The 27,949-nt window shown below is 40.1% G+C and overlaps 1 protein-coding gene across 2 annotated transcripts in view; it reads right to left on the bottom strand.

The window, feature by feature from the left end:
• MYO16 (myosin XVI) overlaps positions 1-27,949 on the bottom strand; it is a 592,718-nt gene that overhangs the window by 147,977 nt on the left and 416,792 nt on the right. For both annotated transcript variants that reach the window (XM_050946813.1, XM_050946805.1), the window contains exons 18-21: positions 23,836-23,953; positions 22,970-23,041; positions 22,231-22,372; positions 7,471-7,543 (exon numbers count right to left, since the gene is read on the bottom strand). In XM_050946813.1, the coding sequence (XP_050802770.1) occupies positions 7,471-7,543; positions 22,231-22,372; positions 22,970-23,041; positions 23,836-23,953 (405 nt within the window). The remainder of the gene's footprint in view (positions 1-7,470; positions 7,544-22,230; positions 22,373-22,969; positions 23,042-23,835; positions 23,954-27,949) is intronic.

Here is a 27,949-nt window from a genome sequence, read left to right on the forward strand (position 1 = left end):
AAATATCTCACCTAACGGACTGCTCATTTGCAAAGAGTTACAAACGTGCTTAATTGTTCTGATGGATAGAATCAAATTTTAATTGAGGAAAATCACTGATCAGTTTGTAGTGAGTGTAGGCAATTAATTCACTAAGGACCAGATAAACAAAGGGGCTTAGGTGCCTAACCTCCAGACCTAAGGGCCTAAGTCCCAGTTTTAGGCTCCACTGCAATCCACAAAACTCCTGCTCCATGCCTCTGTGCATGCACACTGCTGCCCTGCTCTCGGGGTCCAGATGCCTATCTCCTCTCTAAGCCCCAGAGCGATCTGCACACCAGGGAAAATAGGTGTTCATGTGCCTAACTTTTGTGCAGGTCCTGATCTGGCAGGCTTTAGGAGTTCACACTTGTTAGTTGGTTGGTGAAAGCTAACTGTAGAACACAACCAGTTTGGGGATTGTGCCCTGTTCTTTGGCAGTCTGCTCTGAGGTTGGCATACACACTCATGAACCACTTCAGACGGTGTGACACCCACCTTAGAACTTCTAGCCCAGTGCTTCGAGTACCCACTTGGCATCTGGGAGACCTGGGTTCAGCTCTCCACTCTGCCTGAGGGGGAGCAAGGATTTGAACAAGGATCTCTCAGTTCTCAAGAGTGTGCTCTAACTCTGAGCTACAGAAAATTCCAATCTGCAGCTCCACTCAATCTTTCCTGTTGAAGCTGTTTCACTGTGGATTAAATAAGTAAAGTCACTGGGACAGAGAACAAGAGAGATGGCGAGAATGACTCTGCAACCTGGTGGCTAGGTCACCTGTGTGTGTGGGGGAAGATCCATGGTGCAATCCCCCTGCGCCAATGACTGTTGATAAAAGGTGGAATTGGACCCAGGTTTCCTACATCTCAGGTGAGTGTTCTTACCACTGGGCTCAGATTTATAAAGTGGGCTCTTCCTGCCCTACCCGTGTTGTGTGGAGTGAGAGTGTGGCACGTGCCTAAGGGCTTGTCTTAATGTACAGTGCTACAGCAGTGCAGCTGTGCCACTGTTGCACTTTCACAAAGACCCTCCAACACTAATGGGAGCTTCTGACCTCCTTCCACCACCTCCCCAAGGAGAGAGCTGGGCTGACTGGCCAGGAAGGAGAAGTCTGCCTGGAGGGAGCTTTGCCTGCAGAATTAAGGAGAGACAGGCCTGCTGACCAGAGCAGCCACTGGGGAGGTGCACTTAGAGCCCAAGAAGTGAGTGTTGCACAAACAAGAGACTGTTTAGGAACCATGCCTGCCTGATGGAAATGGCAGAGTGGGAAGACTGGTGGGAGGCCCAGAATTGAGTTTGCTTTTTGTTTTAGAATATTTCAGGGGTAAACACCTCCAGGCCCCCTGAGGGAAGGGACAATTAGCTAGTTGTCTGGAGTCTGCCTCAGTGGACACTGGAGACAGAGACTTCTTCCTCCTGGGGAGACCTCTGGTCATGTTGGTTTGCCTGAAAGGTTCACAAGGCGGGGTGCTCCAACCATGATACTACCACATTGGAAAATGCTAAAAGTAAGAGAAAATGGTTTGAAAAAAACCTTTTACTAAATGTGAGATATATAGTCCAAGGATGTATGGAAATTAGAACTGTAGTTTCACTGCTTATGCTGACTAGCTCTGGACTAAAACATTTGCCTGAAATCAAAACCATTTCCTGGATTCTGTAGGGACTGTAGCTTAGATACCCGAGAACTAAGAAACTGCTATCTGATTACAAGTATGAACGTCAATGAGGAGGAAGAAAGGGTCTCCTTTCTTCTCTGGCACATTCTGAAAGTAGAAATAGCCTGACAAAGGCACAGCACAACGGTGTGTCCTTCAAGTTATGAATGTAGCGGAAGTAGTGACCTCTCTCCTCTGGCATGCATCCTAATCCTGGAACTAAACCAAAATAAGATTCTTTGTGGGATCAAGAAACTGGGAGAGTGTTTTAGCAACCAGGCAAGGTTCTAACAAACTTCAACAGAACTTTATTTTTAAAGTGGAAACCTCTTTACAAGGCTGCTGCTGCACTCTCTGTAACTCTCACTCTGCCTCCTCAACTCCTGCCCCCTCCTTTCTGTATCCTGTCCTTTCAGACTCCCAGCAGCCAGTGCTCCCAGTTCTAATAATTACAAGCAACATCTAAACATCACAGAGAGTGGTGAAGTCTGATTTAAAAAAATCCTAGTTGGAGGATAATTAATTTTTACCTGGATGTGAGTCTTCTAATGTGGGCTAAGATCCTAGAAGCTAATAGTTAGAGGCATTATGAATAGCTATTTTCCCACTTTTTCTCAGACCAGAAAAATAGTAGAGCTGACAGGAAGTCCAGAAATAATTTTCAGAACATTTCCCCTGATCTTAGAGAAGATGATCCTTTGAAGGCAACTAACTAGCCTGCTAATGAACAGATCTGTAAATTGGATGGCATCTTGTTGTCATGGCCAGCGGCTCCAATCAGGATCAAGACCCCACTGTACAATCAGAATAGGAAGTTCTGGTCTTTATCTTTTAAAATAACTACTTGAATTGCTTACTGCTTTAATGTCTAGATTTTTATATAAGAAGTTGGTATTTCATAGATTCATAGATTCATAAACTCTAGGACTGGAAGGGACCTCGAGAAGTCATCGAGTCCAGTCCCCTGCCCTCATGGCAGGTCCAAATACTGTCTAGACCATCCCTGATAGACATTTATCTAACCTACTCTTAAATATCTCCAGAGATAGAGATTCCACAACCTCCCTAGGCAATTTATTCCAGTGTTTAACTACCCTGACAGTTAGGAACTTTTTCCTAATGTCCAACCTAAATCTCCCTTGCTGCAGTTTAAGCCCATTGCTTCTTGTTCTATCATTAGAGGCTAAGGTGAACAAGTTTTCTCCCTCCTCCTGATGACACCCTTTTAGATACCTGAAAACTGCTATCATGTCCCCTCTCAGTCTTCTCTTTTCCAAACTAAAGAAACCCAATTCTTTCAGCCTTCCTTCATAGGTCATGTTCTCAAGACCTTTAATCATTCTTGTTGCTCTTCTCTGGACCCTCTCCAATTTCTCCATATCTTTCTTGAAATGCGGTGCCCAGAACTGGACACAATACTCCAGTTGAGGCCTAACCAGCGCAGAGTAGAGCAGAAGAATGACTTCTCGTGTCTTGTTTACAACACACCTGTTAACGCATCCCAGAATCATGTTTGCTTTTTTTGCAACAGTATCACACTGTTGACTCATATTTAGCTTGTGGTCCACTATGACCCCTAGATCTCTTTCTGCCATACTCCTTCCTAGACAGTCTCTTCCCTTTCTGTATGTGTGAAACTGATTGTTCCTTCCTAAGTGTAGCACTTTGCATTTGTCTTTATTGAACTTCATCCGGTTTACCTCAGACCATTTCTCCAATTTGTCCAGATCATTTTGAATTTTGACCCTGTCCTCCAAAGCAGTTGCAATCCCTCCCAGTTTGGTATCGTCCGCAAACTTAATAAGCGTACTTTCTATGCCAACATCTAAGTCGTTGATGAAGATATTGAACAGAGCCAGTCCCAAAACAACCCCTGCGGAACCCCACTTGTTATACATTTCCAGCAGGATTGGGTGCCATTAATAACTACTCTCTGAGTATGGTTATCCAGCCAGTTATGAACCCACCTTATAGTAGCCCCATCTAAATTGTATTTGCCTAGTTTATCGATAAGGATATCATGCGAGACCGTATCAAATGCCTTACTAAAGTACAGGTATAATACATCCACCACTTCTCCCTTATCCACAAGGCTCGTTATCCTATCCAAGAAAGCTATCAGATTGGTTTGACACAATTTGTTCTTTACAAATCCATGCTGACTATTCCCTATCACCTTACCACCTTCCAAGTGTTTGCAGATGATTTCTTTAATTACCTGCTCCATTATCTTCCCGGGCACAGAAGTTAAACTAACTGGTCTGTAGTTTCCTGGGTTGTTTTTATTTCCCTTTTTATAGATGGGCACTATATTTGCCCTTTTCCAGTCTTCTTGAATCTCTCCCGTTTCCCATGACTTTCCAAAGATAATAGCTAGAGGCTCAGACACCTCCTCTATTAACTCCTTGAGTATTCTAGGATGCATTTCATCAGGCCCTGGTGACTTGCAGGCATCTAACTTTTCTAAGTGATTTTTAACTTGCTCTTTTTTTATTTTATCTTCTAAACCTACCTCCTTCCCATAAGCATTCACTATGTTAGACTTTCCTTCAGATTTCTCAGTGAAGACTGAAACAAAGAAGTCATTAAGCATCTCTGCCATTTCCAAGTTTCCTGTTACTGTTTCTCCCTCCTCACTGAGCAGTGGGCCTACCCTGTCCTTGGTCTTCTTCTTGCTTCTAATGTATTGATAAAAAGTCTTCTTGTTTCCCTTTATTTCCCATAGCTAGTTTGATCTCATTTTGTGCCTTTGCCTTTCTAATCTTGCCCCTGCATTCCTGTGTTATTTGCCTATATTCATCCTTTGTAATCTGACCTAGTTTCCATTTTTATATGACTCCTTTTTATTTTGTAGGTCATGCAAGATCTCGTGGTTAAGCCAAGGTGGTCTTTTGTCACATTTTCTCTCTTTCCTACTCATCGGAATAGCTTGCTTTTGGGCCCTTAATAGTGTCCCTTTGAAAAACTGCCAACTGTCCTCAGTTGTTTTTCCCCTCAGTCTTGATTCCCATGGGACCTTACCTATCAGCTCTCTGAACTTACCAAAATCCGCCTTCCTGAAATCCATTGTCTCTATTTTGCTGTACTCCCTTCTACTCTTTCTTAGAATTGCAAACTCTATGATTTCATGATCACTTTCACCCAAGCTTCCTTCTACTTTCAAATTCTCAACGAGTTCCTCCCTATTTGTTAAAATCAAGTCTAGAACAGCTTCCCCCCAGTAGATTTTTCAACCTTCTGAAATAAAAAGTTGTCTGCAATGCAGTCCAGGAACTTATTGGATAGTCTGTGCCCCGCGGTGTTATTTTCCCAACATATATCTGGATGGTTGAAGTCCCCGATCACCACCAAATCTTGGGCTTTGGATGATTTTGTAAGTTGTTTAAAAAAAGCATTATCCACCTCTTCCACCTGGTTAGGTGGCCTGTAGTAGACTCCTAGCATGACATCACCCTTGTTTTTTACCCCTTTTATCCTAACCCAAAGACTCTCAACACTTCACTCAACACTTTACAGAAGCGTACATTACTATGTAGCATAAAGAAGCTGGAGATTGATTCAAACAGCAACACTGTCATTGTATAATGCATAACTGGTTGTGAGCCTATAACTGTAAGTGGATCATCAACCAGGGTTGTCAAAACAAAGTCCAAACTCTCAGTTTCAGTTCCACATCTCTTTTTTCTCAAAGCCAGTTTTAATAACAAACAGAAAATACAAAGTAACACAAAACAGTGAGTAACAGATGCCTGCTCCACTTTCCACAAGCTGGATAAGTAGAGAACACACACTTCCCACTAGATATTCTTCCCTAGCTAACCCCAAGGGCTTCTCCCCAGTCCACAGACAGGGATTTCCCTCAGAGTATTTCCTCAACTCTCATCTTCCCAAGACCAACCCAGAAGCCTTCTGTTCTTATACTCTCCAGCTGACAGTCACATGATACTTTGTCAGATGACCTGCCATCATGAGTCCTGTCTACACACTACAACCCCCAGCAATCCCTGATCTTAAAGGATTCAAGAGCTGTAAAAGGCACACTGGGATGTGTGCTTGCACCCCAAGACTCAGTGCTCTCTTGCAATAATCATGTCTGACTACATGATTTTAACACTTACTATAGTGAACAAGATTAGGACAGTATCCCTTTAAAATAGTTTATGGCCTTTCAGTATCAGTCACCATGGTGTGTGTTTAAGAAGCTGTCAGTATCTATTTGGGGAAGCAGAGCATATGCATCTCAGGCTTGCCTGGTGTGTATATTTAGTGAAAACGATTATTTGGGTCCCTGTGTGCCAGTATGATTCGTACAAGTTATGTCTGTTATATATAAAGCAAAACATACAACATCTACAAATCACTACTTGGGTTGAAAAAGCCAGAAGAGGTTTCCAATTCTCATATGACTGAAGTGTGTGTATTGTGTAGGAAAAGCAATAGACTGGAATTTTTAGATATAAATTAATATACAGACTGTTTAATTAATGTATCCCTGATGTTTATTAGAACCACTTTAAAATTGCGTCTCCTTTCAATTTGAATATCTCAAGTGTTCCTTTGACTTGATATTATGGTCTGTACTTACAGATAAAGGTTAAGGGCTGGATTCTGCTTACCCCTTAAGCAGGTGTGAAGTGGGTGGAGGGGGATGGAAGGGAGTAAGAAGGACCCCTCTTCTTGTGCACTCTGCACAATGATTAGGGGGAGTTATAATCCCTGCTTCTAGAGAAGCTCAGGAACTGTTTCCTAATAACTCCCCAAGGCATACTGAGCCCAAAGATGTCATCTTGAGGTGGGGAAGGGTGGGGAGCAAGTTGAGTTATGGTTCCACCATGTTGGCTAGCATAGATTGCTGATCAGGGAGGGAGGAGGAGAGTATGAACTGGTCAGAAGCCAAATTGGAGGGAATCAAAGAGAGAGCTGGAGAGAAAGTTGAGCCACCCATAAAATAAAGAATTTATTGGGGGAAGAGAGCCACCTCTACATTTCCACTGATTTCACAGCATAATAAACCTTTTGGCTTTTGTTGCTACTGAAGTCACTTCCCTTCCTGCTACTTCTTTAATTTTCTTTTGCTGCTGCAGTACACAATGAACAACTGAACAATAATAGACATTTTCTTTCAGTTCTGCGGGCAGAGGTCACTATGTTTTGTAAAACATTCAGTTCTGAAAATCTTTGGATCCAATAAGTGATGCAAAAGGTGAACACATAGTTGTACAATTTTCACAAGGTTTTTGGGTTTAAATGGATTTTTAAGCATTCAGAATGCTAGATTAATTTCTTTTCAATGGTTTTAATTCAACTTTTTAAAAAGTCACATGCTGTAATGTCATACAGAGGTGAATCTCCCAATAATAGCACTGAACATAATGTGATATTTTCATTCTATTCTTTATCCAAAGCGTCTGCAGACCTCTTGATCGTACTTCTAATCCAGTCTACTATCCTCCCACTCACTGACCTACTTGAAGTATCTGTTCCATAAGCAAGAAACCAGACAACAAGAAGCACTTCTCTGAAAATATTTTTAAAGCAGATACTATTGTTCTCCCAAGTAATTATGTTAGATATTTACTAGATTATTTTAATAACTCTGCAAAGCCTGAATTTTAATTCAGAGCCACATGGCAGAATGGGAAGAATTTATTTTAATTTAATTTATCAACATTTTTCTCCTGCATGTGACATTGTTTTCAGTTGGGGCAAATTCTTGCTTTGTCTCAAAAAAATAAAAGTGTATCAGATAAACAGCATTTATACTTGCAACCAATCCAGCAAAATAAAGCAATTTACCTGTTCATACGTATTCTTTTGAAATTCCTCAAACCCAAAGATATCCAATATTCCAATTTCAAATACCTGGTCACTGAAACAATAAAATAGTACAGGTTACAGATATTCAAGCAAGAGGAAAATGTATTTCTCCCGTCCATATAAGTTTTGTTTTAGGATGCAAGTACTCCACACACTCCAAGATAGTATGATGTACATAAGCACATCACATACATGATAAAGCCTTGTGATAAACTGCACTGACTTTGACTACCTCATCAGCACCTTACCCTATGAGTCATCTTGCACAGGGATTGTTAATATTCCAGAGCTCTAAGCGGTTTCAACAGTCACCATTTAAATATAGAATAAAATAAGTCCAAAAAATGTTTTGCTTGTTTACACTAAGACCAACATTTTCAAACATTCAGGAGCCCATCTGATAACTCAGATGTGAGATGGGCAGCTAGTGGGAATGGGCAGGTGTTTGGATGCACCCAGTTGCCTAAGCATACATTTTTCAGCAGGATTTTTCCAAAACATCTGTACCTATTTCCTGTGTGCTCAGTGCAGAGTGGAAATGCCAAAAGAATGCATATTAGCATAGGAAAAGTCTCAACTTATATATGCTAATGGCACTTGGACATCTAATGAGCCATGTAAAATATCATTTTCAGCCACTGTTAGAGATTACCCAAGCCTACAAGATTTGAGGCTGGTACTAGTGACAGTGCAGACAAGGAAGCTCAACTGCAAGATCTAGACATTGACAACACCATTATAAAAAAAAACAGACAAAAGAAAAGTCCCCAAACCCTTGCAGACATACTGCCAGGCAAGCACCCAACAGCTGTATGTGCCAATGTAAAACAGAAGCTGTGGGCTCAGTGTGTAAACCTGGTAACAGTTAATGGGGGCAATGGCAGGATGTAGGGGTTGTGGTATTTCGCCAGATATCTAGCTACTAAACCCATAAACCCTAGTGCATACAGCTATCATATTCATAGCACAGGTGTGTTTTTGATTTCTATAGGTTGCATTTCCTGCTATCGGTCTCCTCAGAGGGAAATGTGAACCATACACAGGGACCAGTATAAATGGTAAGTTCACCATAATGTAGAATACCTGAATAATTTAATGCTGGGTCTGCCTACCCATAGAGAAGCTTGTCTTTAACCCTTGGGCTCTTCGATTTAGGAAGCCCTTTTAAGGTTTAGCATCTACACTGTATTTTAAAACCTGCAGCAGCAATTCTCAGAGCCCAGGTCTACAGACTTGGGCGTGTGAGTCTCATGCTCAGGCACTAAAAACAGCAATATAGCAGCTCAGGGTGGAGCTTGGGCTTTGAAACCAACCTTCCCTAGGCTTCAGAGCCCAAGCCCAAATGTCTACCCTGATGCTTTTAGTGTCACAGAGTGAGCCCTGCAAGCCCAAGTCTATAGATTCAGGCTGTGACACTCATTGCTGTGAGTTTTAAAATGCAGTGTAGTCATACCCTTAGACACAAATAGGCTTCATTCATGTCAATAGTGTCCCTGATGGTCTTCGGAAAAGACACAAGAGCATCGACGCCAAGTGGCAGGGATGCCAATACTCTAGCTGGGACAGAGGACATTATTGCTCCCGGTCAGCCTCCACAGCTTTCTTCGTGTTATCACATCCTAGAGGTACTGGATCGATTCAAGGGTAAGCCTCTATCTCTGTATGACCTATGGCTCAGGAGAGACAAGGAAGGTCCTCTGAGGATCATAGAGCCTGAGAGGAGGGAAAGGCCATCTCTGCTCAGAGCCTTGACCTCTTTACTTCACTATCCTTTCCCTGAGTTGCCTCAGAATGTATCCAGCTCAGTTAGTTGGGCTACTGCAGCCTCTTCTGACTCCCAATTCCCCCAGTGAAAAACGTCACTCTAAGCCCTGCTATATGTATCTCTAACCCTTTCATCTCCTGCACCCTGCCTCTTCTATCACCTAATCCTCACTATCTTCCTCTTTCTCTACACTAGTTGTGTACTCCTCAGTAAAACCTGTCTGTCTGTCTCAAATTTTTATTTTGGGATTCTTACACTGTGTGCTGTCTGCTTCAAAGGTGCACAGACCAAAGAGCAGTCAATGAGAAGTTGATGTGTGAATATCTTCCTCCAGTTTGTGTACTCTGCCTTAACCTGCCCAGTTCAATTGCTCAAGCCACTGGGCATTCAGATAACTTTGAACATTCTTAGGGGTGGCTATTTGCATGTACCAAAACATGTGGCAGTGTGGGACTTTGATAGGACACAGCAGGCTACACAATTCAACAGCTGTCCCTCTTAACTGCGCTTTGTTTCCAGGATCAGCATTTGGGCTTCAGCAGAACAGACACCCTCTTTCTATATAGGAGGGTGCTCATATAAAGCTACTTGTCAGCAGTGCATATCATCTCAATTAATCAAATATATATATCAGGTAGTTAAGCCAAAAAAATAAAGTTTAAAATGCTAAATCCTCAACTCGTGTAATTCCACTGAAGTTAATTCAGCAGCATCCATTCACACCAGGTGAGGATCTGTCCCTAAATTTCAATACAGCATCTCCGTACCTCGATCCACTCCCCAAGAAACCTCTTACATTTAATAAAACAACAGAATTATCAAGATCTTTGCTGACATTCTGAGCCTTCCTTAGAGACAGGGAAGGCATTTTTAAAAGCTTTCCTCAGATGTCATACCCCAAAAATTCCCATTCATTTCTGAGAAGTAGTAGTTCAATAGTAGCATTAACTCTAGTGATCATTGCAAGACTGACTATATTCTCAAATGACAGGGCAGAGAGATGCATAATAAATCTAGACTAAACTGACTTTGTTGAGCGGGAGAGGTTATCATGAGATTTATTAGCATATGAGGAAATGTCTTCACCAAGAAAAAGAGAAATAACACTGGCTACATTTCTAATAATGCAACCCATTTTAACTTTTTGCTTAAAAAATGAAAGCTTCAGTCTCATATATTTATGATTCAAGTCTCCATTTAAGCAGAGATACACCAGTTTTGTACTCTCTGCATTTTCAAGAGGATCACCAATAGATGAATCATCTCTAATCTTTATACTTTGCATTTATTCACAAGTTATAATAGCAAACAGCATTAAACCTAAGGAAAGTTACGCAGACCTAATAGAGGGCAGAATTTGGACCATAGTCATTTTCGAAAGGAACATCTACTATCTTCCCTGAAAACACTGTATATTCTCTTAAATACTTAGCATGTTATTGTTTTAGTAAACACATTTGAAAGTTGGATGAACACCAGAATGCCTTTGTTATTTGTGGATTGGCAGACATCCATCAATTTACCTTTATAGTATTTGCAAAAAGATGGGTTCTCCCATGCCTTTCCTTCAGTTAACCTACATACAAGACTGTCTCAAATACACCCTCTTGCTAGGGTTTTCAGCAATGGAATCCTACAGACAACTATATATAATAAACACAAGGATCAACACACCTACCTTCACAGATCCAGTAACCGCTCCAAACAAGAAATCTGTTGTCTATAGCCAGGCGCTCAGATGCCACAGAATATACTCTAAGGAGAAAGTCTGGGATATACACCTTAATACATTTAAAACCACCTTCCCTTAAGAAAGAGACTTCACCAGAGAAATAGATCATATCATGGAACAGGCCACCCAAATACCTTGAGAGAACCTGCTTCAGTACAAGAAAAAAAAAAAACATTGACCACACACCTCTAGTTGTCATCTACCATCCTACACTGGAACCCATATGGGCTATCATTAACAATTACAACCCATATTAAATGGGGACCCCATCCTGAAAGAAACCTTTTCCAAACTCCCTCTTCTGGCCTTCAAATAACCCCCAATCTTGCCAAGCTTATCATCAGAAGCAAGATCCTCACAGACCAGAACACACAACTCAAAAGTAGCACCAGACCCTGCCAGAACAACAGATGCAAAACTTGTAGATATATCTCCACTGTGATGATCAATATCCCCTACAACACACCTTTCAAAATCCATGGGTCCTATGCAAGACTATCAAAACATGTGGTGTACCTCATCCAGTGCACTAAATGCCTGAAGAACAGTTATGTAGATTAAATGAAACAATCACTACACTCATGAATGAACTCGCATAGAAAAATGATAACAACAAAAACACCATATCACCCGTAGGTGAACACTTTTTTCACAAAACAGTCACTCCATATCTAATCTCTTGGTCCTTGTCTTCAAAAGGAAACCTACACAATATCTTCAAAAGACAAGGCTGAGAGTTTAAAATCATGGACTCAAAAAGGCACTGGATTTAGGGCTCATTACAACAACCTGTAACCCTTCTTTCTCCTCAGACTGCAGAGGTGTCAGCAGCTCACTTCACCTTGAATAGTCTCTTGCAACATTTGTTAACTCCTTGTACTTAACAATTTGTTCCATCTTGTGGTTAGCTGTGACACTCTAAGTATCTTTCCCAGACCTGAAGAAGAGCTTTGTGTAAGATCAAAACCTAGTTTTTTTCACCAATAGAAGTTGGTCTAATAAAAGATATCTCACCCCCCCTGCCTCTATACATTTCAAGACAGATAAACTAGATAAAATAATTCTTCACCTCTCCCTAATACCTTTCCATGTAACTTCCTCTGAGAGCTATACCCAAGGCCTGCTTTCCTTGCTTCACTCCTATGTAACCCATCAGGCTCCCTCTCCTCAAGTCCTATGTTACTACTTTTAGACAGAGCCTTGTCACTGCCTGTGAGATTTTCCTCCTGATGAACAAGAGAGTTCCATGACTTCCTTAACCCCAGCAGGGTGGTAGGTCCCTAAAACATTTGGCCATAATAATGACCAACATATCATCATCTGAGGCATCCTACCCAAGGACCATTGCTGTTCCTCATCTCCAGAAATCCCCAAGGACAAAGATGACATGAATGGGATCTGCTGTCTTGAGCAGCATAGTTTTAACTAAATCATCTTGCACTTATATTTGGACACACCTGAAAACCACTAAGCCTTATCCCAATCCAGCCTCTAGCGTGTCTGGCACAGTATATCTTCAGAGGATACAGCTGGCCAGAAAATAATAATTTTGTTTCATAAAACAAATTGAGGTTGTGAAAGTAGTATTAGTTCCAGTGTGGAAACTGTTTCTTCCACATCCGAGAAGTGTGCCCTAACCATTGGGATATTGGCTATCTTGACAAAAAAATTGTCCGAACTGACACATTTCCATGAAACATGTTGACAGAAAAAAAAGTATTGTCAAAATAATTTGATCCGCTCTACCTGAGATTCCTGGCCCTCGTGTCCTCAGTGAGGTCATCTCTCTCTCTCTCTCTCTCCACATGCAGTGCAGTCACACTACATAAATCAGACTAGGTATTTTTTCCCTTTTAATAAGAGCCACTTAGTCTGGCTACAAGGGGCTACATCAGAACAACTGCATCCCCACACTAGTCTGTAAGTCTGTCTTCTTGTCATCACACTGTAGAGCTGGAAAAATGGATTTGATTAAGAAATCCAGTAATTATCTTTGTTAACTTTTTGCCCATTTTTGATAACTTATATTTCAACAGACAATGTAATACACTAATTAAAATAATATTTTATAATTGGCTATAAATTATTTCACTACATTTATGCATGTGTGTCCTTATCCCACTCTAAGACTTTTCCCCCCAGGAGAGGGTTGGGACATATTTTTCTTGCTTAGCTGTCAATCATACTAATTCCAGCAAAATTACTTTTCTTAAATTAATCATAACAGAGATTTCCAAAGCAAAATAGAAGGATACGTTCTCTCATGTTTACAAAGTTTACAAAGCACTGCTTTCTTACCTTCATTAAACATGGCCTGGTAATATAGAAGCACGCACCTTACTTATTGAAAGAAAGACGTCTCTAGAGCCAATATTCCTATATTGTGATATTGGTTTTACTTATTGAAAGGCTCAATATTTACATGGTCTAAGCGTCAATATTGTTGGGCAATCCTAAATAAAGTAAAATAAAATAAGGACTATTGAGAAAGAAAATTCTTCCTTTTTAATATGTGTCCCTTGAGATGTCTGGTGGCATATATCCCTTTGGTAGCTGTGCAGGTGAACAAGCCCCTAATGGTGTGGCTGTCTGTAAGAGAGGGCAGACCTGTCTCCAAAGGTCTCTGAGAATGAGGGATCATCCTTCAGGATGGGTTGTAGATACTTGATAATGCTCTGAGAGAGGTTTTAGTAGGGCTCTGTAGGTGATGGCTAGTGGTGTTCTGTTACTTTCTTTGTTGGGCCTGTCCTGTACAGGATAGGACGCCACTAGCCGTCTCCTACATCCCCCAAACCAAAACCTCTCCAGCGCATCATCAAGGATCTACAACCTATCCTGAAGGACAGCCCCACAACCTGAAGCAAATACTCACAAGCAACTAAACACCACACAACAAAAACACTAACCCAGGAACCAATCCCTGCAACAAACCCCATTGCCAACTCTGTCCGCATATCTATTCAAGGGACACCATCATATGACCTAACCACAGCAGCTACACCATCAGGGGCTTGTTTACCTGCACATTTACTAATGTGATATATGTCATCATGTGCCAGCAATGTCCCTATGCCATGTATATTGGCCAAACCGTACCATCTCTACACAAAAAGATAAATGGACACAAATCAGACATCAAGAATTGCAACATTCAAAAACCAGTAGGAGAGCACTTCAGTCTCCCTGGACACTCAATAACAGACTTAAAAGTGTCAATTCTTCAACAAAAAAACTTCAAAAACAGACTTCAATGAGAAACTGCAGAACTGGAATTAATTTTCAAACTGGACACCATCAAATTAGGCCTGAATAAAGGCTGGGAGTGGATGGGTCACTACAAAAAGTAATTTTCCCTCTGCTGATACTCACACCTTCTTGTCAACTGTTGGAAATGGGTGACGTCCACCTTGATTGCATTGGCCTCATTAGCACTACAAAAGTAATTTTCCCTCTCTAGATATTCACCCCTTCTTGTCAACTGTTGAGAATAGGCCACTTCCACCTTAACTGAATTGGCCTCATTAGCACTGACCCCCCACTTGGTAAGGCAACTCCCATCTTTTCATGTGCTGTAATATTTATACTGCATACTGTATTTTTCACTCCATGCAGCTGATGAAGCATGGACCATGCGGGAGATACTGGATCTGACTGCTGTATGGGGAGACAAATCTATTCTATCAGAGCTCCATTACAGAAGACAAAATGACAAAGCATTTGAAAAAATCTCCAGGCTATGATAGACAGAGGCCACACCACAGTGCTGTGTGACAAGTGTAACGGAAAGCCAAAGAATCAAATGGACGCTTATGGAGGGAGGGAGGGGGTACTGAGGACTCCAGCTATCCACAGTCCCTGCAGCCTCTGAAAAGCATTTGCATTCTTGGCTGAGCTCCCAATGCCTGAAGGTTCAAAAACATTTTCCCGGGTATTTCAGGGTATATGTCATCAATTTACACCCTTCCCCCTCCCCCTGAAACAAAAGGGAAAAAAACGTTTCTCGCCTTTTTTCAGTGTCATCCTATGTCTACTGCCTGCTGCTCGTAGATGGGGTGCTGCAGCGCTGAACACCAGCATCCCCTTCCCGATGGCAGACGGTACAATATGACTGCTATCTATTGTCATCATCATCCCGTGAGTGCTCCTGGCTGGCCTTGGTGAGGACGGCTGGGGGTGTCTGGGTAAAAATGGGAATGACTCCCAGTCATCCCTGGTACAGAACGGCTGGTAACGGTCTTCATCATAGCAACTGGAGGCTGAGCTCTATCAGCCTCCCCCTTTCATGTCTATAGAAAAGATTCTGTACTGCCTGGACTATCATAGCAGCGGGAGGCTGGGCTCCTCTCCCTCGCCACCCTTTAATGTCCTGCCTGGACTATCATAGCAGCTGGAGGCTTCCTCCCTCTCATTTTATCTCACTAAAAAGTCAGTGTTTCTTATTCCTGCATTCTTTATTACTTCATCACACAAATGGGGGGGACACTGCCATGGTAGCCCAGGAGGATTGGGGGAGGAGGAAAGCAACGAGTGGGGTTGTTGCAGGGGCACCCTCTACAATGGCATGCAGCTCATTATTTCTGCAGGATCTCTGGTCTCTGACACGGAGCGGCTGTGCTCTCTAGTTCTCTAGTACACTTGTCCCATATTCTAGGCAGGACTTACTCTATTTTTAGACAAAACATAAAGAAGGGAATGAGCCGGGGAGTCATTCCCATTTTTGTCCATGTGCCCACGGCCAACCTCAGCGAGGCCAGCCAGGAGCACCCATGACAGCAGCAGACGGTACAGAATGACTGAAAACCATCATCTCATCGCCAATTTACAATGGCATGGCAGACGGTGCAATAGGGATGGTAACTGTCTCCGTTACCTTGCAAAGGCAAATGAATGCTGCTGTGTAGCACTGCAGTACCGTGTCTGTCAGCAGCATCCAGTACACATATGGTGACAGTGACAAAAGGCAAAACGGGCTCCAAGGTTGCCATGCTATGGCATCTGCCAGGGCAATCCAAGGAAAAAGGGCGCGAAATGATTGTCTGCCGTTGCTTTCATGGAGGAAGGACTGAGTGATGACATTTACCCAGAATCACCTGCGACACTGTTTTTGCCCCATCATGCATTGGGATCTCAACCCAGAATTCCAATGGGTGGGGGAGACTGCGAGAACTATGGGATAGCTACAGGATAGCTACCCACAGTGCAACGCTCCGGAAATTGACACTAGCCTCGGTACATGGATGCACACCGCCGAATTAATGTGCTTAGTGTGGCCACGTGCACTCAACTTTATACAATCTGTTTTACAAAACCGGTTTATGTAAAATCGGAATAATCCCGTAGTGTAGACATACCCTGAATAACTACTCTTCTGCTCCTGAAGGTTGTCAGCTATGGAAATCTGTAAAGTTCAGTCACATCATTCCTTTGGTTCAATGTCTATGTAAAGCAATGAGGTGCAACTGTGAGGTGGTATGGCTTAACATGTCATCACTATGATGGCACTCAGCTTTACATCTCCTTTTCATCTGACCCAGACACAGTCCTCTCCCTGCTCCTCCAACATCTGGCAGTGACCAGGATGAAAGCTAGCTGGTTTAAGTTTGATCTGGATAAAGTATAAGTGATACTTATTAACAAGGGGAAGCACTATGATGATTTGATACAGTGTATAACCTTTCCAACTGAGGCCTAGTGTAGGCCTATATACCTACACATACATCCCCAGAACAGCAGTTCACCTTTGCCTACAACGATTATTAAAACATAAATGTAAAGGTTGACGGGACTGACTTAGCGGGTCTCTAATTCTCTTGATTATCCCTCTGAGACACTGTGGAGGCACTGACTTCTCTGTTTACCCACTCCTCTGAGGCCTAACTGGTAGGTTGGACATGAGGAGTGGGGAGTGGGAGGAGGAAGGAATCACAGACAACATCTGATGCTGCAGGTACTTGCATGATTAATACTGGGTGGTGAAGATTTTTTTCAACCACAGTATCCAGGCTGATTCAAAACCTTCCACAGTTCACTCACTGCTAGCTAACTTTCCTATCTCTTGAAAGGCTAGATTTGTTATGCAGTTTAAACATCTGTTTTTGTCTTTTATGAGTAAGCGTAAAAAAAACCCAACAACAGTGCATACTGGCCCAAAGCACAAAAAATGACATTAGGCCCCATACTGCATTAGGGATTTTTATTTTCCAAATCACATGGGGGAATGTTGATTCATGCTGTGGGTTCATGTTTTCAGTTGAAGGGTCCCCCTATGATCCTCTCCTATTGCTGAGCTCAGTGACAGATTGATAGAAATTTTTGACAAGGGAAAAAAATCTTACTGATTTCTTCTCTAAGGCTGATAGATATATGCCTCAAAACTATCTTGCATATGATCCTATTAGAACTCAAATGATGCATAATGCATGTGAAGGAATTTTGTGAATGAGATTTCCAGTATTTTCTTTGTGCCAAAACAAATGTTGCCACTGCTATATTCTTTCAATATTTGAAAAGATTTTACTACGGATAAAAAAATTACAGTATTGAAAGATTCAAAATATGGTTTCAGAAATAGTCGGTAGATTATATTTGAAAGGGAAATTGCCTTTGGATGACTTAACATTATGGATACAAAGCCATAATCAAAAGCTAACCTCATTTGCTAGTCTGCAGAGCCTCAAATATTTTGGCATTAGCCCCATCTTCAGGTAATGAAACAGGGAGACTTTTTCTTTTGCTAACAAATTACTATGAACATAGTACCCGCAACTTTGTAAGGGGCATAGGTAGCAAGGCCAGACAAAAAACTAGGTTTTCCAAACCAAACATGTCCAATTCAATATTTTTTTCATGAGTTAAAAAAGATAAATATTTTCTGAGCCTTTATAGGCATTGCTAGTACTCTATGAACAGGCCCTCTTTCAACTATGAGTCAGGACTTCCTGATATGTCACATTAATACATCATATATTGGTACTAATGTCAGATGCTCTAGACCTGACACTGCCAAAGAGTAATCAAATAATTTAAGTTGCAACAGTCAATTATATTTGTTTAAGGCTCTATTATCCAAAGCTCACAATCAGCAAGTTTGTTAGCAATACAATAAACTTTAGCAATACAAGGTCTTAAACACTCATGCAGATGGTTTGTAAAATACAGTAGATAGAACAGAAGCATCTAATATACTTGAAACTAAAAAAGTTAATAAATATTATTTTTAACAATGATGAGCATTAACAAGCATTTGGAGTTATTTTTCTCTAGTCAAATTTTAGAACTCTAATCACACAAGATTTGTTTCCTGTCACAGTGCCCTCCTTAAAAACAATATCATATAGGACAGACAAAGCTGTGAACATGGAAGTACTTTGTAACCAGCCTTCATTTGTATTAATTGTTATAATTATGCTGGTGAATATAAAAATGGTGCTTTAATTAGACAAAATTGTGAGTCACTATGAATGAACAAGTTCAATTTTCCTGAAGGTGAATAATAACTCCATCTTTACATTGTCATTAAAACTGCTGCTGTACATTGATTTAACTAGCATTATTCATTAATGTGTTTGTCAGATTCTGGCAATGCTTTTATCTACTTTGCACTTAGATAGCCATGTTCTTGCATCTACTCAGTAAACTTTTTCCCCCTTAGATCTAATGGCAATCACCAGTTTTTCTTCATCTGTAAACCAACCATTAGCTGTTTCATAGTAAATAAAAAAATCAATATTAATGATCAAATTCTAGTAATTCCACAAAGAAAGTGAAGCCCAGGATTTTTTAGTAATGTACTTTGATTTTCAATATATTGAGTCAGATGTTTCTAGCACACTAGCATCAAATTTTATTGTTCTATAAAGTATTGTTAAAAGAACTTTGTAACACACTTTGGATCAAGTCTTATTCCAAATTGAACTGTTGCAATCCCACTGGTTGCCCTGGTATAAATAAGTAAAATTTGATCCATAAACTGCAAATGTACGTGATAAGTTGCATTTATTCTTTATCTTTGATTACTTCACCTGCACTCTGCCCAGCTCCACGAAGACAACTTCTAAGATTCCAAACCTCTGAGCATCTTCAGACAGTGCACTGCCTTTTATTAAGGTTGCCTGACTATTAGAAACAACTTGACAAATATATCCTTCTCCCCACCAAAATGTAGAACTCTCCCCAAGCATACTCAGTTACTATAGGATGAGCAATATTCACTCCTGTACAAGTGATAGTTTAAGGTCTAATATCTCAAGATTGCATTAGGGCTAGAAAAAAGAAGCACTGGGCAGGAAAGACACCAGCTCTTATCTTTGATAGGTCCTGAGATATCAAACCTTAAAATTACAGATAATTATGTATAAAAAGAGCTATTTCCAATAATTTTGGAGGTTTTTAGAATGTGTTGTATGTTTTTCTCTCCCTCCAAAGCCTTAACAATTGGACTCATGGTAACTAAGGCTACGTCTAAACTACATGTTAAGGTGTGTGATGGAATACATCCCAGTGTTCACATTCTACACACTATTGTAATAATCTTTGTCCAAAGTATGCCTTTTAAGGTATCATTTGAAAACTCAATTTGTTGATAAAATGTGAGGCAACTCTGTATGTGAAGTTATAAGATTCCCCGGTATGCTGTTAAAAATACATGTTAAGACTGATGTAGTACCATAGTCGTCAAACAGACCTGTCTTGAACAAAGGAGTGTATGTTTGCCTTAACTGGCATTTAAGCAGTAAACAGAGTCACCAAGCAGGAGGGGAAAACAAACGATGTTCAAACAAGAGAAAAAATCAGCAGGGAATATCCTGTCACATGGACTCTTTGTCTCCTGGTTCTCAGCTGGAAAGAGAGGGAAGAGAGGGACTGAAACCACAAAAAGGAGGGACAAACACCCCCAAAATACCCCTCTCTCTCCCTGTCCATCTTATTCTCCACACTCGAGAAGACAAAAGTAAACAGCTGTTGGACTCTTGAGGAAGGTTTGTTTTGTACCTAAGATAGTTCCTAAGTAGATATTAGTGAGCATTGTTTCTTTATTTTTCTTGTAACCATTTCTGATTTTTATGCCTCATTACTTGCACTCACTTAATATCTATCTCTTTGTAGTTAATTAATTTGATTTACTGTGTTATCTAATCTGGTGTGTTTAAGCTGAAGTGTCTGGGTAATTATTTAAGGTAATAAGATGGCATATTATTCCCTTAAAGAAATAACAAATGTAATATATGCGTACTGTCCAAGAGAAGGCTGGGCAGTACAGGTCATACATTTCCGGGGGAAGATCCAGGACTAGGGGTGGGCTTGGGTCACCCTGTAGTATAACTGAGGCTGGTGAGATCCAGGGTATAGCTGGCAGGCTGCAGTTACATGAAGACCCTTAGGGTATGACCTGCATGCTGGCAAGATGTTTGTGAGTGGCCCAGCTGGGAGCGACTACAGAAAAGCATTGTAAGGCACCCAAGGTTGCAGGGCAAGAGTGACACAACCCCCACTAGTCTGGATTGTGCCCTGGTATGTCAGAGGGTCTGATTTCCCTGCTTGTGTGCACATACTGGTACACATACCGGCTGAGCCATGCTGAATACAAACTCGCCTGCAACTGGGGGATATGCACTCAGTACAACTCAACTATGCTTCTACTGCGCTACCTGTGGGACCACAGCTACACTGATATTTATATTTGAGCTACTTCAATGAGAGCTAGTGCAAGTATGTGTACACGAGCAAGAGAATCAAACTCCTAGCTCACAGTGTAGACATTGCCTAAGACAGCATGGGCCCAATTCATCTCTGTTCCAGAGCTGAGCTGGCCCAAGAAGCTCAGGGAGGAGGAAAGAGCAAAATATAGCTCTGTGCCACATATCCCTCGTCATGAGCAGACCAGGGACAACTTCTGGCACAGATTAGAGCAATCTGAAGTTGCTCTACCTTGAGCCCCATTGCATGTGGCTCTAAGGGGCTGGTCCAATAAAAGCATCCCAGGAGAAGCCACTTTCAAATGCCTCCAGTACATTCCCTGCACTGGTCTAGAGCTGGGTATGCAGCTCTACTCTAGCCAGGCAAGCCCTTTATATTGGGGGAATTCTCTGATGCCCGGCTATGGTAGCTCTAAAGCCCCTTTATGACATTAAACCTGTATGAATGAGATGCAGAGCAATTGTGATTTTGGCTCAATGGCTTTACAAATGAATGGATTTCTTAAAAACACAAAACTAATATTTCTAAAATAGTATTTCTGTTAAATATGTGGCCTGTACAGCCTGTTGGACTGTGGTATAAAGGAATTATTGGTACTTTTTAAAGACGACCCACAGAACTCACTTGTGGTTTACCACTTGTGAATAATGCCAAACCAGCATGTATTTGGTATATATGAAAAAGCCAGTATTTATCAGTGTGCATGTGACATTTTGCATCTTAGTTAAGACACATACATATTACAGTCTAATTAGACCTCTTGTTTTAGTTTTCTGTTTGAATTCTGATGAGATTTAATTTTTTTTCTGAACCGCTCCATTAATGCATTTTAATAGGCATTCATGTTTTCCAGGAAACCATGTCAGATGTAATTTGTTTGAGTTTAGCAGATGATTACCTACAGGCATGTAGAAAATACTCCTAAGATGTCATTCAAAAAGAAGAGAAATGTATTTGAAGACTTTTGAGCTGAATTTTCTTTTTAATAACCTGCCCAATGTCATGAGATATTGAGAAAATGAATAAGTGAATTTTGCACCAACTAAATGCCAAACAGATCATTACTTGCTAAATACCAAATCTGATGCCATAATGCCAACTTTTAAAAAATTAGTAGTAACACACACCATTATAGAAGAATATACAGACTAATACCAATAACTTGCATGAACAAATAACATGCCTACTAACATAAAGCAGTATCATACCAACTCTGGACTCAGAGAAGTTACAGATTTGGTTTCTATGCAGTTAATTATCTAGATATATAAATATTAGACACTGACTGGTGTAGGAATAATCACCTCTCTCTTTGGTCTGTAAATTCTTTTGCATACAAGCATACAACGTTCATTTTTTCATCAAGCAGTGAAGGATATGGAAGACCTCATGAATGATCAATAACATCACTAAGTATAACTGGAATGCTATAATGAAATGCTTTAATGATGGCTACATTGCTGTATCTTTTGTACGTTAGATTTTTTGTAACAGGACATCAACATGTAAGATTACCAATGGGATCAGTTAGCACTTGAGCTCCTACCTGCAGGTCTCATGTTGATTCTGGAGGTAGTAGTTGATTGTGTTCACTAAAAAACTAAATAAACGACTATACAGTGACTTTGCCAAAAGATCTCGGTAAAATTCTGCAATCTCTATAGTGTGTCTCCTCATGATCATGTCCCCTAAGAAAGTAAACACAAAAAGGAGAAGAAAACATGATTATAAAGTGTATAAACTACATTAAAAATACTTCTTCTTATAATAATCTTTCTGTCCACCCTCTTCACTTGTCCCATTCCCCATTCCCCTGTTGTGTACTAATTATGCAGAAAGATGTAGTGAGTCAAATAACAAAAGGCTCCCACTAACATACTTGGAAGATTCTCAGGTCAGGAGTGAACAGAGACAAAAAACAATGTGTGTGGCATACAGGCTCCTTTCTTGGTGCAGATGACTTATCTGCATGAAATTTCTTAATGACACTTTAAAAAAAACCACATTGGTTTTAGCATTAGGGCCTGGTCTGTGACCTTGCTGCAAGGTTCACCACAGTTGAGGTCTATCAGTGTCAGCCTCTGATCTGTTGCTGAGCTCCATGTTACAAAAGGTTGCTGTAATTCCAAGGCCCAGTTTGATCTCCTCCAAGATATCCTTGATATCTTTGCTGGTTCATAAACCATTAGAAACAAGCCATTAACTCTTTTAGCTCTGAAAGACATGAGAAGGATCTAAAAGCTACCAAGTCTGATTTATTAGAATGTGGACTTGGAAGAAAATACCTTTGAAATACTGGACATCAGTTGTTAAGGCTGCAGCAAGTTCATCTGGTGATACCTGCAACATTCCTGCCACTAAAAGAAAAGAGTTGTTTTGAAGAGAGAGGAACATGTGTTCAATTACTGTATTTCAATATATAAACAGATTTTTTATTTCAATGCTTTTTTTGAAAACAGTGAAAAAACTTACACATTAATGCAGAGTGAGCTGTTACAGCATTAGTCAAAATTAATGAACGTGTAAAATCGGCTTACTATAATCAGGACTTTGTAAAGTTTGAATATATCTGTATATTAAATTACAGATTTTTTTCTGTCATACAGATTACACAGAACTTTCCCTAGGGCTTGGCAGGATCTCTTTAGTAATAGAGTTAAGGTATGCCGCTTATTGGTAATCTGTATTCATAAGCCACTTTGAGGAGATTTGTAAGTGACCAACAGGGCAACTTCAAAGCAAGAGAAGCTTTTAAGGCAAGGATTTCTGAATGTAAGGAATTCTATTAAATGCAAATTGCTTAGGTGTTGACATGCAACAAAAGCGTATATAGATATAGATATAGATAGATAGAAAGATATAAAAAAAGGCCAAAGTACACTATACAATTTCTTTTGGCAAACGGCACCATTGAGTATGACACTGAATTTGATAATTTGCCCCAATAACATTTTGCTTATTCCCATAAAAATCTGTAGTTTATAAAACATCAGAGTCAATAGGGGTGCTGTGCTTCCCCAGTAATTTCTGAGTCTCCAGGATGCAGATCTCTGTTTGCCTGGAACAGTGTTTCCATCTATTGGTGAATCAGTGAAATCACCTTATTATGAGAAACAAAGTAGGCAATACTAGAAGGTTATGTTCTACTGACCTTGTTCTAGTAGCTGCAGGTCTGACACAAATGCTGTCTCAGTGTCTGTCAGAGTAGTAAACCGAATATCTCCAAGATGCAGAATTGCTGAGAGAATTGCAAACAGGTTCTCCACCTCCTGCACATTTTATACACACATATAAAGAAAAGTTCAGCTAGGCATACAAATGAAAGAAGATGTTTTATACAACATACATGTGCTATAAATATACAGCAGTGGCATTTGTTCAACTAAAAACTATTCATTTATTCTGTGAGGATTTAGGGTTTAGAAATCATACTGTGGCCAATACACTACATAGAATAAGAATAGTCCAATGCTTTTACTTCTGCATTTATGTCAATTTAACTGATGAGATAAGAAATTTATTTAGAATATCATGAAGAAATAATAAAATGTCCTTAATGGAAGTATTATTTCTGGAAGAAATAAACATTTCTTGCCTATTGAGAATTCTAACAGTGATAAATTCTACATCTGTGAATAGCCCTTTTTTTTTTCCTTTTAGCCAGTCATATTCACAATCAAATAGTCTAGTTTACATTTAAATTTAAATTATACCAGATTCCAGGTAGTCAAAGCTATAGTTAAGTTTGTTTGCTTGTTAAATACTTTGTGATATTCTGTTTTCAGAGGTTCATAAGTTTGGAAAACAATCATCTCTTGGTTGTAATTTTCCAGATATAGTTTCTGTGATTTTTGTAAAAATATTTTTAAAATTAAGCAAATGATGGTCTGGGAAACTGGACTGGAAAAAAGAAAAAAACAGCAGCTTTCACATTATAAAAAAATTCTTGTGAATCTTTAAAAAAACAACAACAACAAAATAAAAATAAAACAGGCCTAAAGTCAAGGCTCTTTGTACTATTTAGCAAGTCAATTTAAATGATATGGCTAAGAAACCTTATTTACTTGAGAGAGCTACATTGCATTACTTAGAAAGATAACTGATCATGAACTTATTTGATAAACTTGAAATAATTATTGAATTAATTCTTAGAGCCCAAACGTGCGAAGACTTACACATGTGCTTTCCTTCACACACAATGAGTATCTCCATTAAATACTCTGAGAATCAGGGCCAAAATATGCATTACAATATGTAAACATTTAACCAGAGCGTCTTCTGCAGTAGAGTCGAAATTAGCTTTCCAAACAACTGCCCAGAACTCTAAAATTTCTTGAAATTTAACCCCAGACAGTTTTCCAGATGTTTGGAGAAACAACAGAGCTAGTAAAAGGTGCTTCTGCCTTTTGCTGCTTTCTCTACCAAAATGACCCTGGGAAATGAACAAGGCTATAATTTGTATTATTACCTCTTCCATGAACAATCTGAATAATTTCTTTATATTCAGTGAACCATAGTGAGGCACCACATGGTCTCTTAGAAGTTGGCAAATATCATTACAGCAATTTTTCAGATTGGGTAAACAAGGCACAGAGAATCTATATGACTTGCTGCAGCATACAAAAAAGAGTTTGCAGATATATCTGGGGTAAGGACACAGATCTCTTATGCAACCTCTCAGGAGTTATGCTACTATAAAAAGACTAATAATGCTTTCTTATATACACCTCTACCCTGATATAACGCTGTCCTTGGGAGCCAAAAAATCTTACTGCATTATAGGCGAAACCACGTTACATAGACCTTGCTTTGATCTGCCAGAGTGTGCAGTCCCCTCCCCCCCCCCGAAGCGCTGCTTTACCACTTTATATCAGAATTCATGTCATATCAGGTCATGTTATATTGGGGTAGAGGTGTAATTTGAAATCTACAGATGGAAAAGGCATGATATCAGTGAAAAGGTTTATTAGCCCATTTTACAGATCGGAAAACTAAGATTCAGAAAGATTGAAAAACACACAAGGACACTGGGAGACACATTAAATCATGAGGATTTTGCGTGGCTCTGGAAATCAAGAGACTGGGTTCTAGTGCTGGGTCAGATATTTATCTGCAGTATCCCCATCTGATTCCTCATCTTTAAAATAGGGATATTAATAAATATTAACATGATTGGGGTTTAATTAGAAATGTTTATGTAGTTCTTCAAAAAGATAAAGTGCTTTGTCAGTAACTCTTATCTGTTCCCTGCAGCTAGAAGGACCAGAGATCACTGTACATGGGTTTTTCCACAGATATCAAAGGTGGTATAGAGCTAAATTATAGGGCATGGCTGGCTCTATACCAACCACCGTATTACCACCAGCATAAGAGGCATGTGTATAGTGCTGCTGTGCACCACTGATCCCCAGCTGGTTTCTTGTAGGAGCTACTGCAGCCAAGTGAAACTAAAGAAACCTGAGGCAGCTCTAAATTAGTCCCGAGACCACTTCCTCAGCTGTTCCAAGTGGAGCTATGGTGCAATTGAGGATCTGGCTCTGAGAGAAAACTCTGCTTTGGATAATAAGGTGCTCTCAAATGTCCTCTACTGCTCTCAAAAGTTTGTCTGTAACTGTGTATTTAGGGGCTGAAACTCTGCTCCTTAATCAAACAAAAGAGCTAATGAAACTCATCCACATTCTGGTTTCCAGAGCTGAAACCCCAATACTACTGGAAAGTAGCTGTGAGTTGACCCAGCACTTTGTGGATTAGTATGACAATCAGTGTGCACAGAAAGCAGAGAAAGCATCCCACTTTACTTCAGAATTTCTCTGTCCAATGCAGCTACAAATATTGTCTCTGTAGAAGTAGCTGGCATTTTTTAAATCAGGCCAGGAGTCCTGCTTTGCTCAGACATTGGCACTGTGTTTTTTCTAGTGAGAATGGTAGGCAGGAAGAGTAAAAACAAAGGGGAAATTAATTTCATATGTTAATGTGTTTTGTTTTTAATAGAATTTTCAGGATTTTAATTTGATAACCTGAACTTTTAGGATATAATGTTTAATTTGGGGGTTGACAACAAAGTTGTACAATTTAAAATCTGCCAAGATGTTGAACTGTGAAAAAACAGTTACAGTATTCTGCTTATTCCTGTTGATTTCTGTACACATTTGCTATTCAGGACTCATATTACGAAAATGAATTTTACTGACAGATCCAGAACAATCTAAGCAACATATTCTAGGATTGCACTATGAGCTAAATGCTGGGCCCACTGATGTTAGTGGGAATTTTGCTACTGAATTCTGTAAGACCAGGATTTGGCCTATCAAGAATGAAGAAAAGTGCAATTAACTGTACTCCACAAAAGCGTAAACTATTAGTAGCAACCAGACAAATGCTCATAGAAATACGTTCTTCATATTGAAAGTCTGGGTAAGTGTCAAATTATAGCTGACAGTGGAACTATAGTTGCTACCTTAACTAAGGAGTTGTAAGCAACGGCATAATATTCCATCACCACAAGAGCCTCAGTCTAGCTCCCAGTTAGGTAACAGCTTCACCATGGTGTCACCAGTTTATTTCTTTATTGTTGCTGACAACCACTGATGTTTTTCGTTAGAACTGTTGCCTACCTGTGACTTCATATGACAATCCAGCCTATTGTCACATTAGCTTTTTCTCAGCTTTACCAGGATGATGTTAGTTACTGGGTATTTGTTTTTTATGCGTGTTCACTGGGTTTTTATAATTTATTTGAACAATGGTAATGTCTAGAGACTCCACTTCTTTGTTCTAGGCACTGTACACATGTATAACATAGAGAGAGTCACAGTCGTCTGAGCATGCTTCTGATCTGAAAGGGGATTACATCATGGCATACAAAGGTGTTCCCAAATCCAACCACTTATCACCCCTAGATTTCATTCTTCACATTTCTGTTTTCCTTCTTGACTCATTCCCAAATTAGTTCCATTGCCTGGTTTATATGGCTAAAGACAGACTTTGAGCTTCTCTCTCTTTAAGAGCATAAGAATGGTCATACTGGGTCAGACTAATGGCTCATCTAGCTCAGTATCCTGTCCTCTGACAGGGACCAGTGCTGGATGTGTCAAAGGGAACAGAACAGGGAAATTATCAAGAGATTCATCCTCTGTCATTCAGTCCTAGCTTATGGAAATTGGAGGGTTTTGGGACACCCAGGGCATGGGGTTGCATCCGTGATCATCTTGACTACTAGCCACTGATGGACCTAGCCTCCATGAACTTATCTCATTCTTTTTTTT

The sequence above is a fragment of the Gopherus flavomarginatus genome, chromosome 1 (genome assembly GCF_025201925.1).
Source record: "Gopherus flavomarginatus isolate rGopFla2 chromosome 1, rGopFla2.mat.asm, whole genome shotgun sequence".
NCBI lineage: Eukaryota > Metazoa > Chordata > Testudines > Testudinidae > Gopherus > Gopherus flavomarginatus.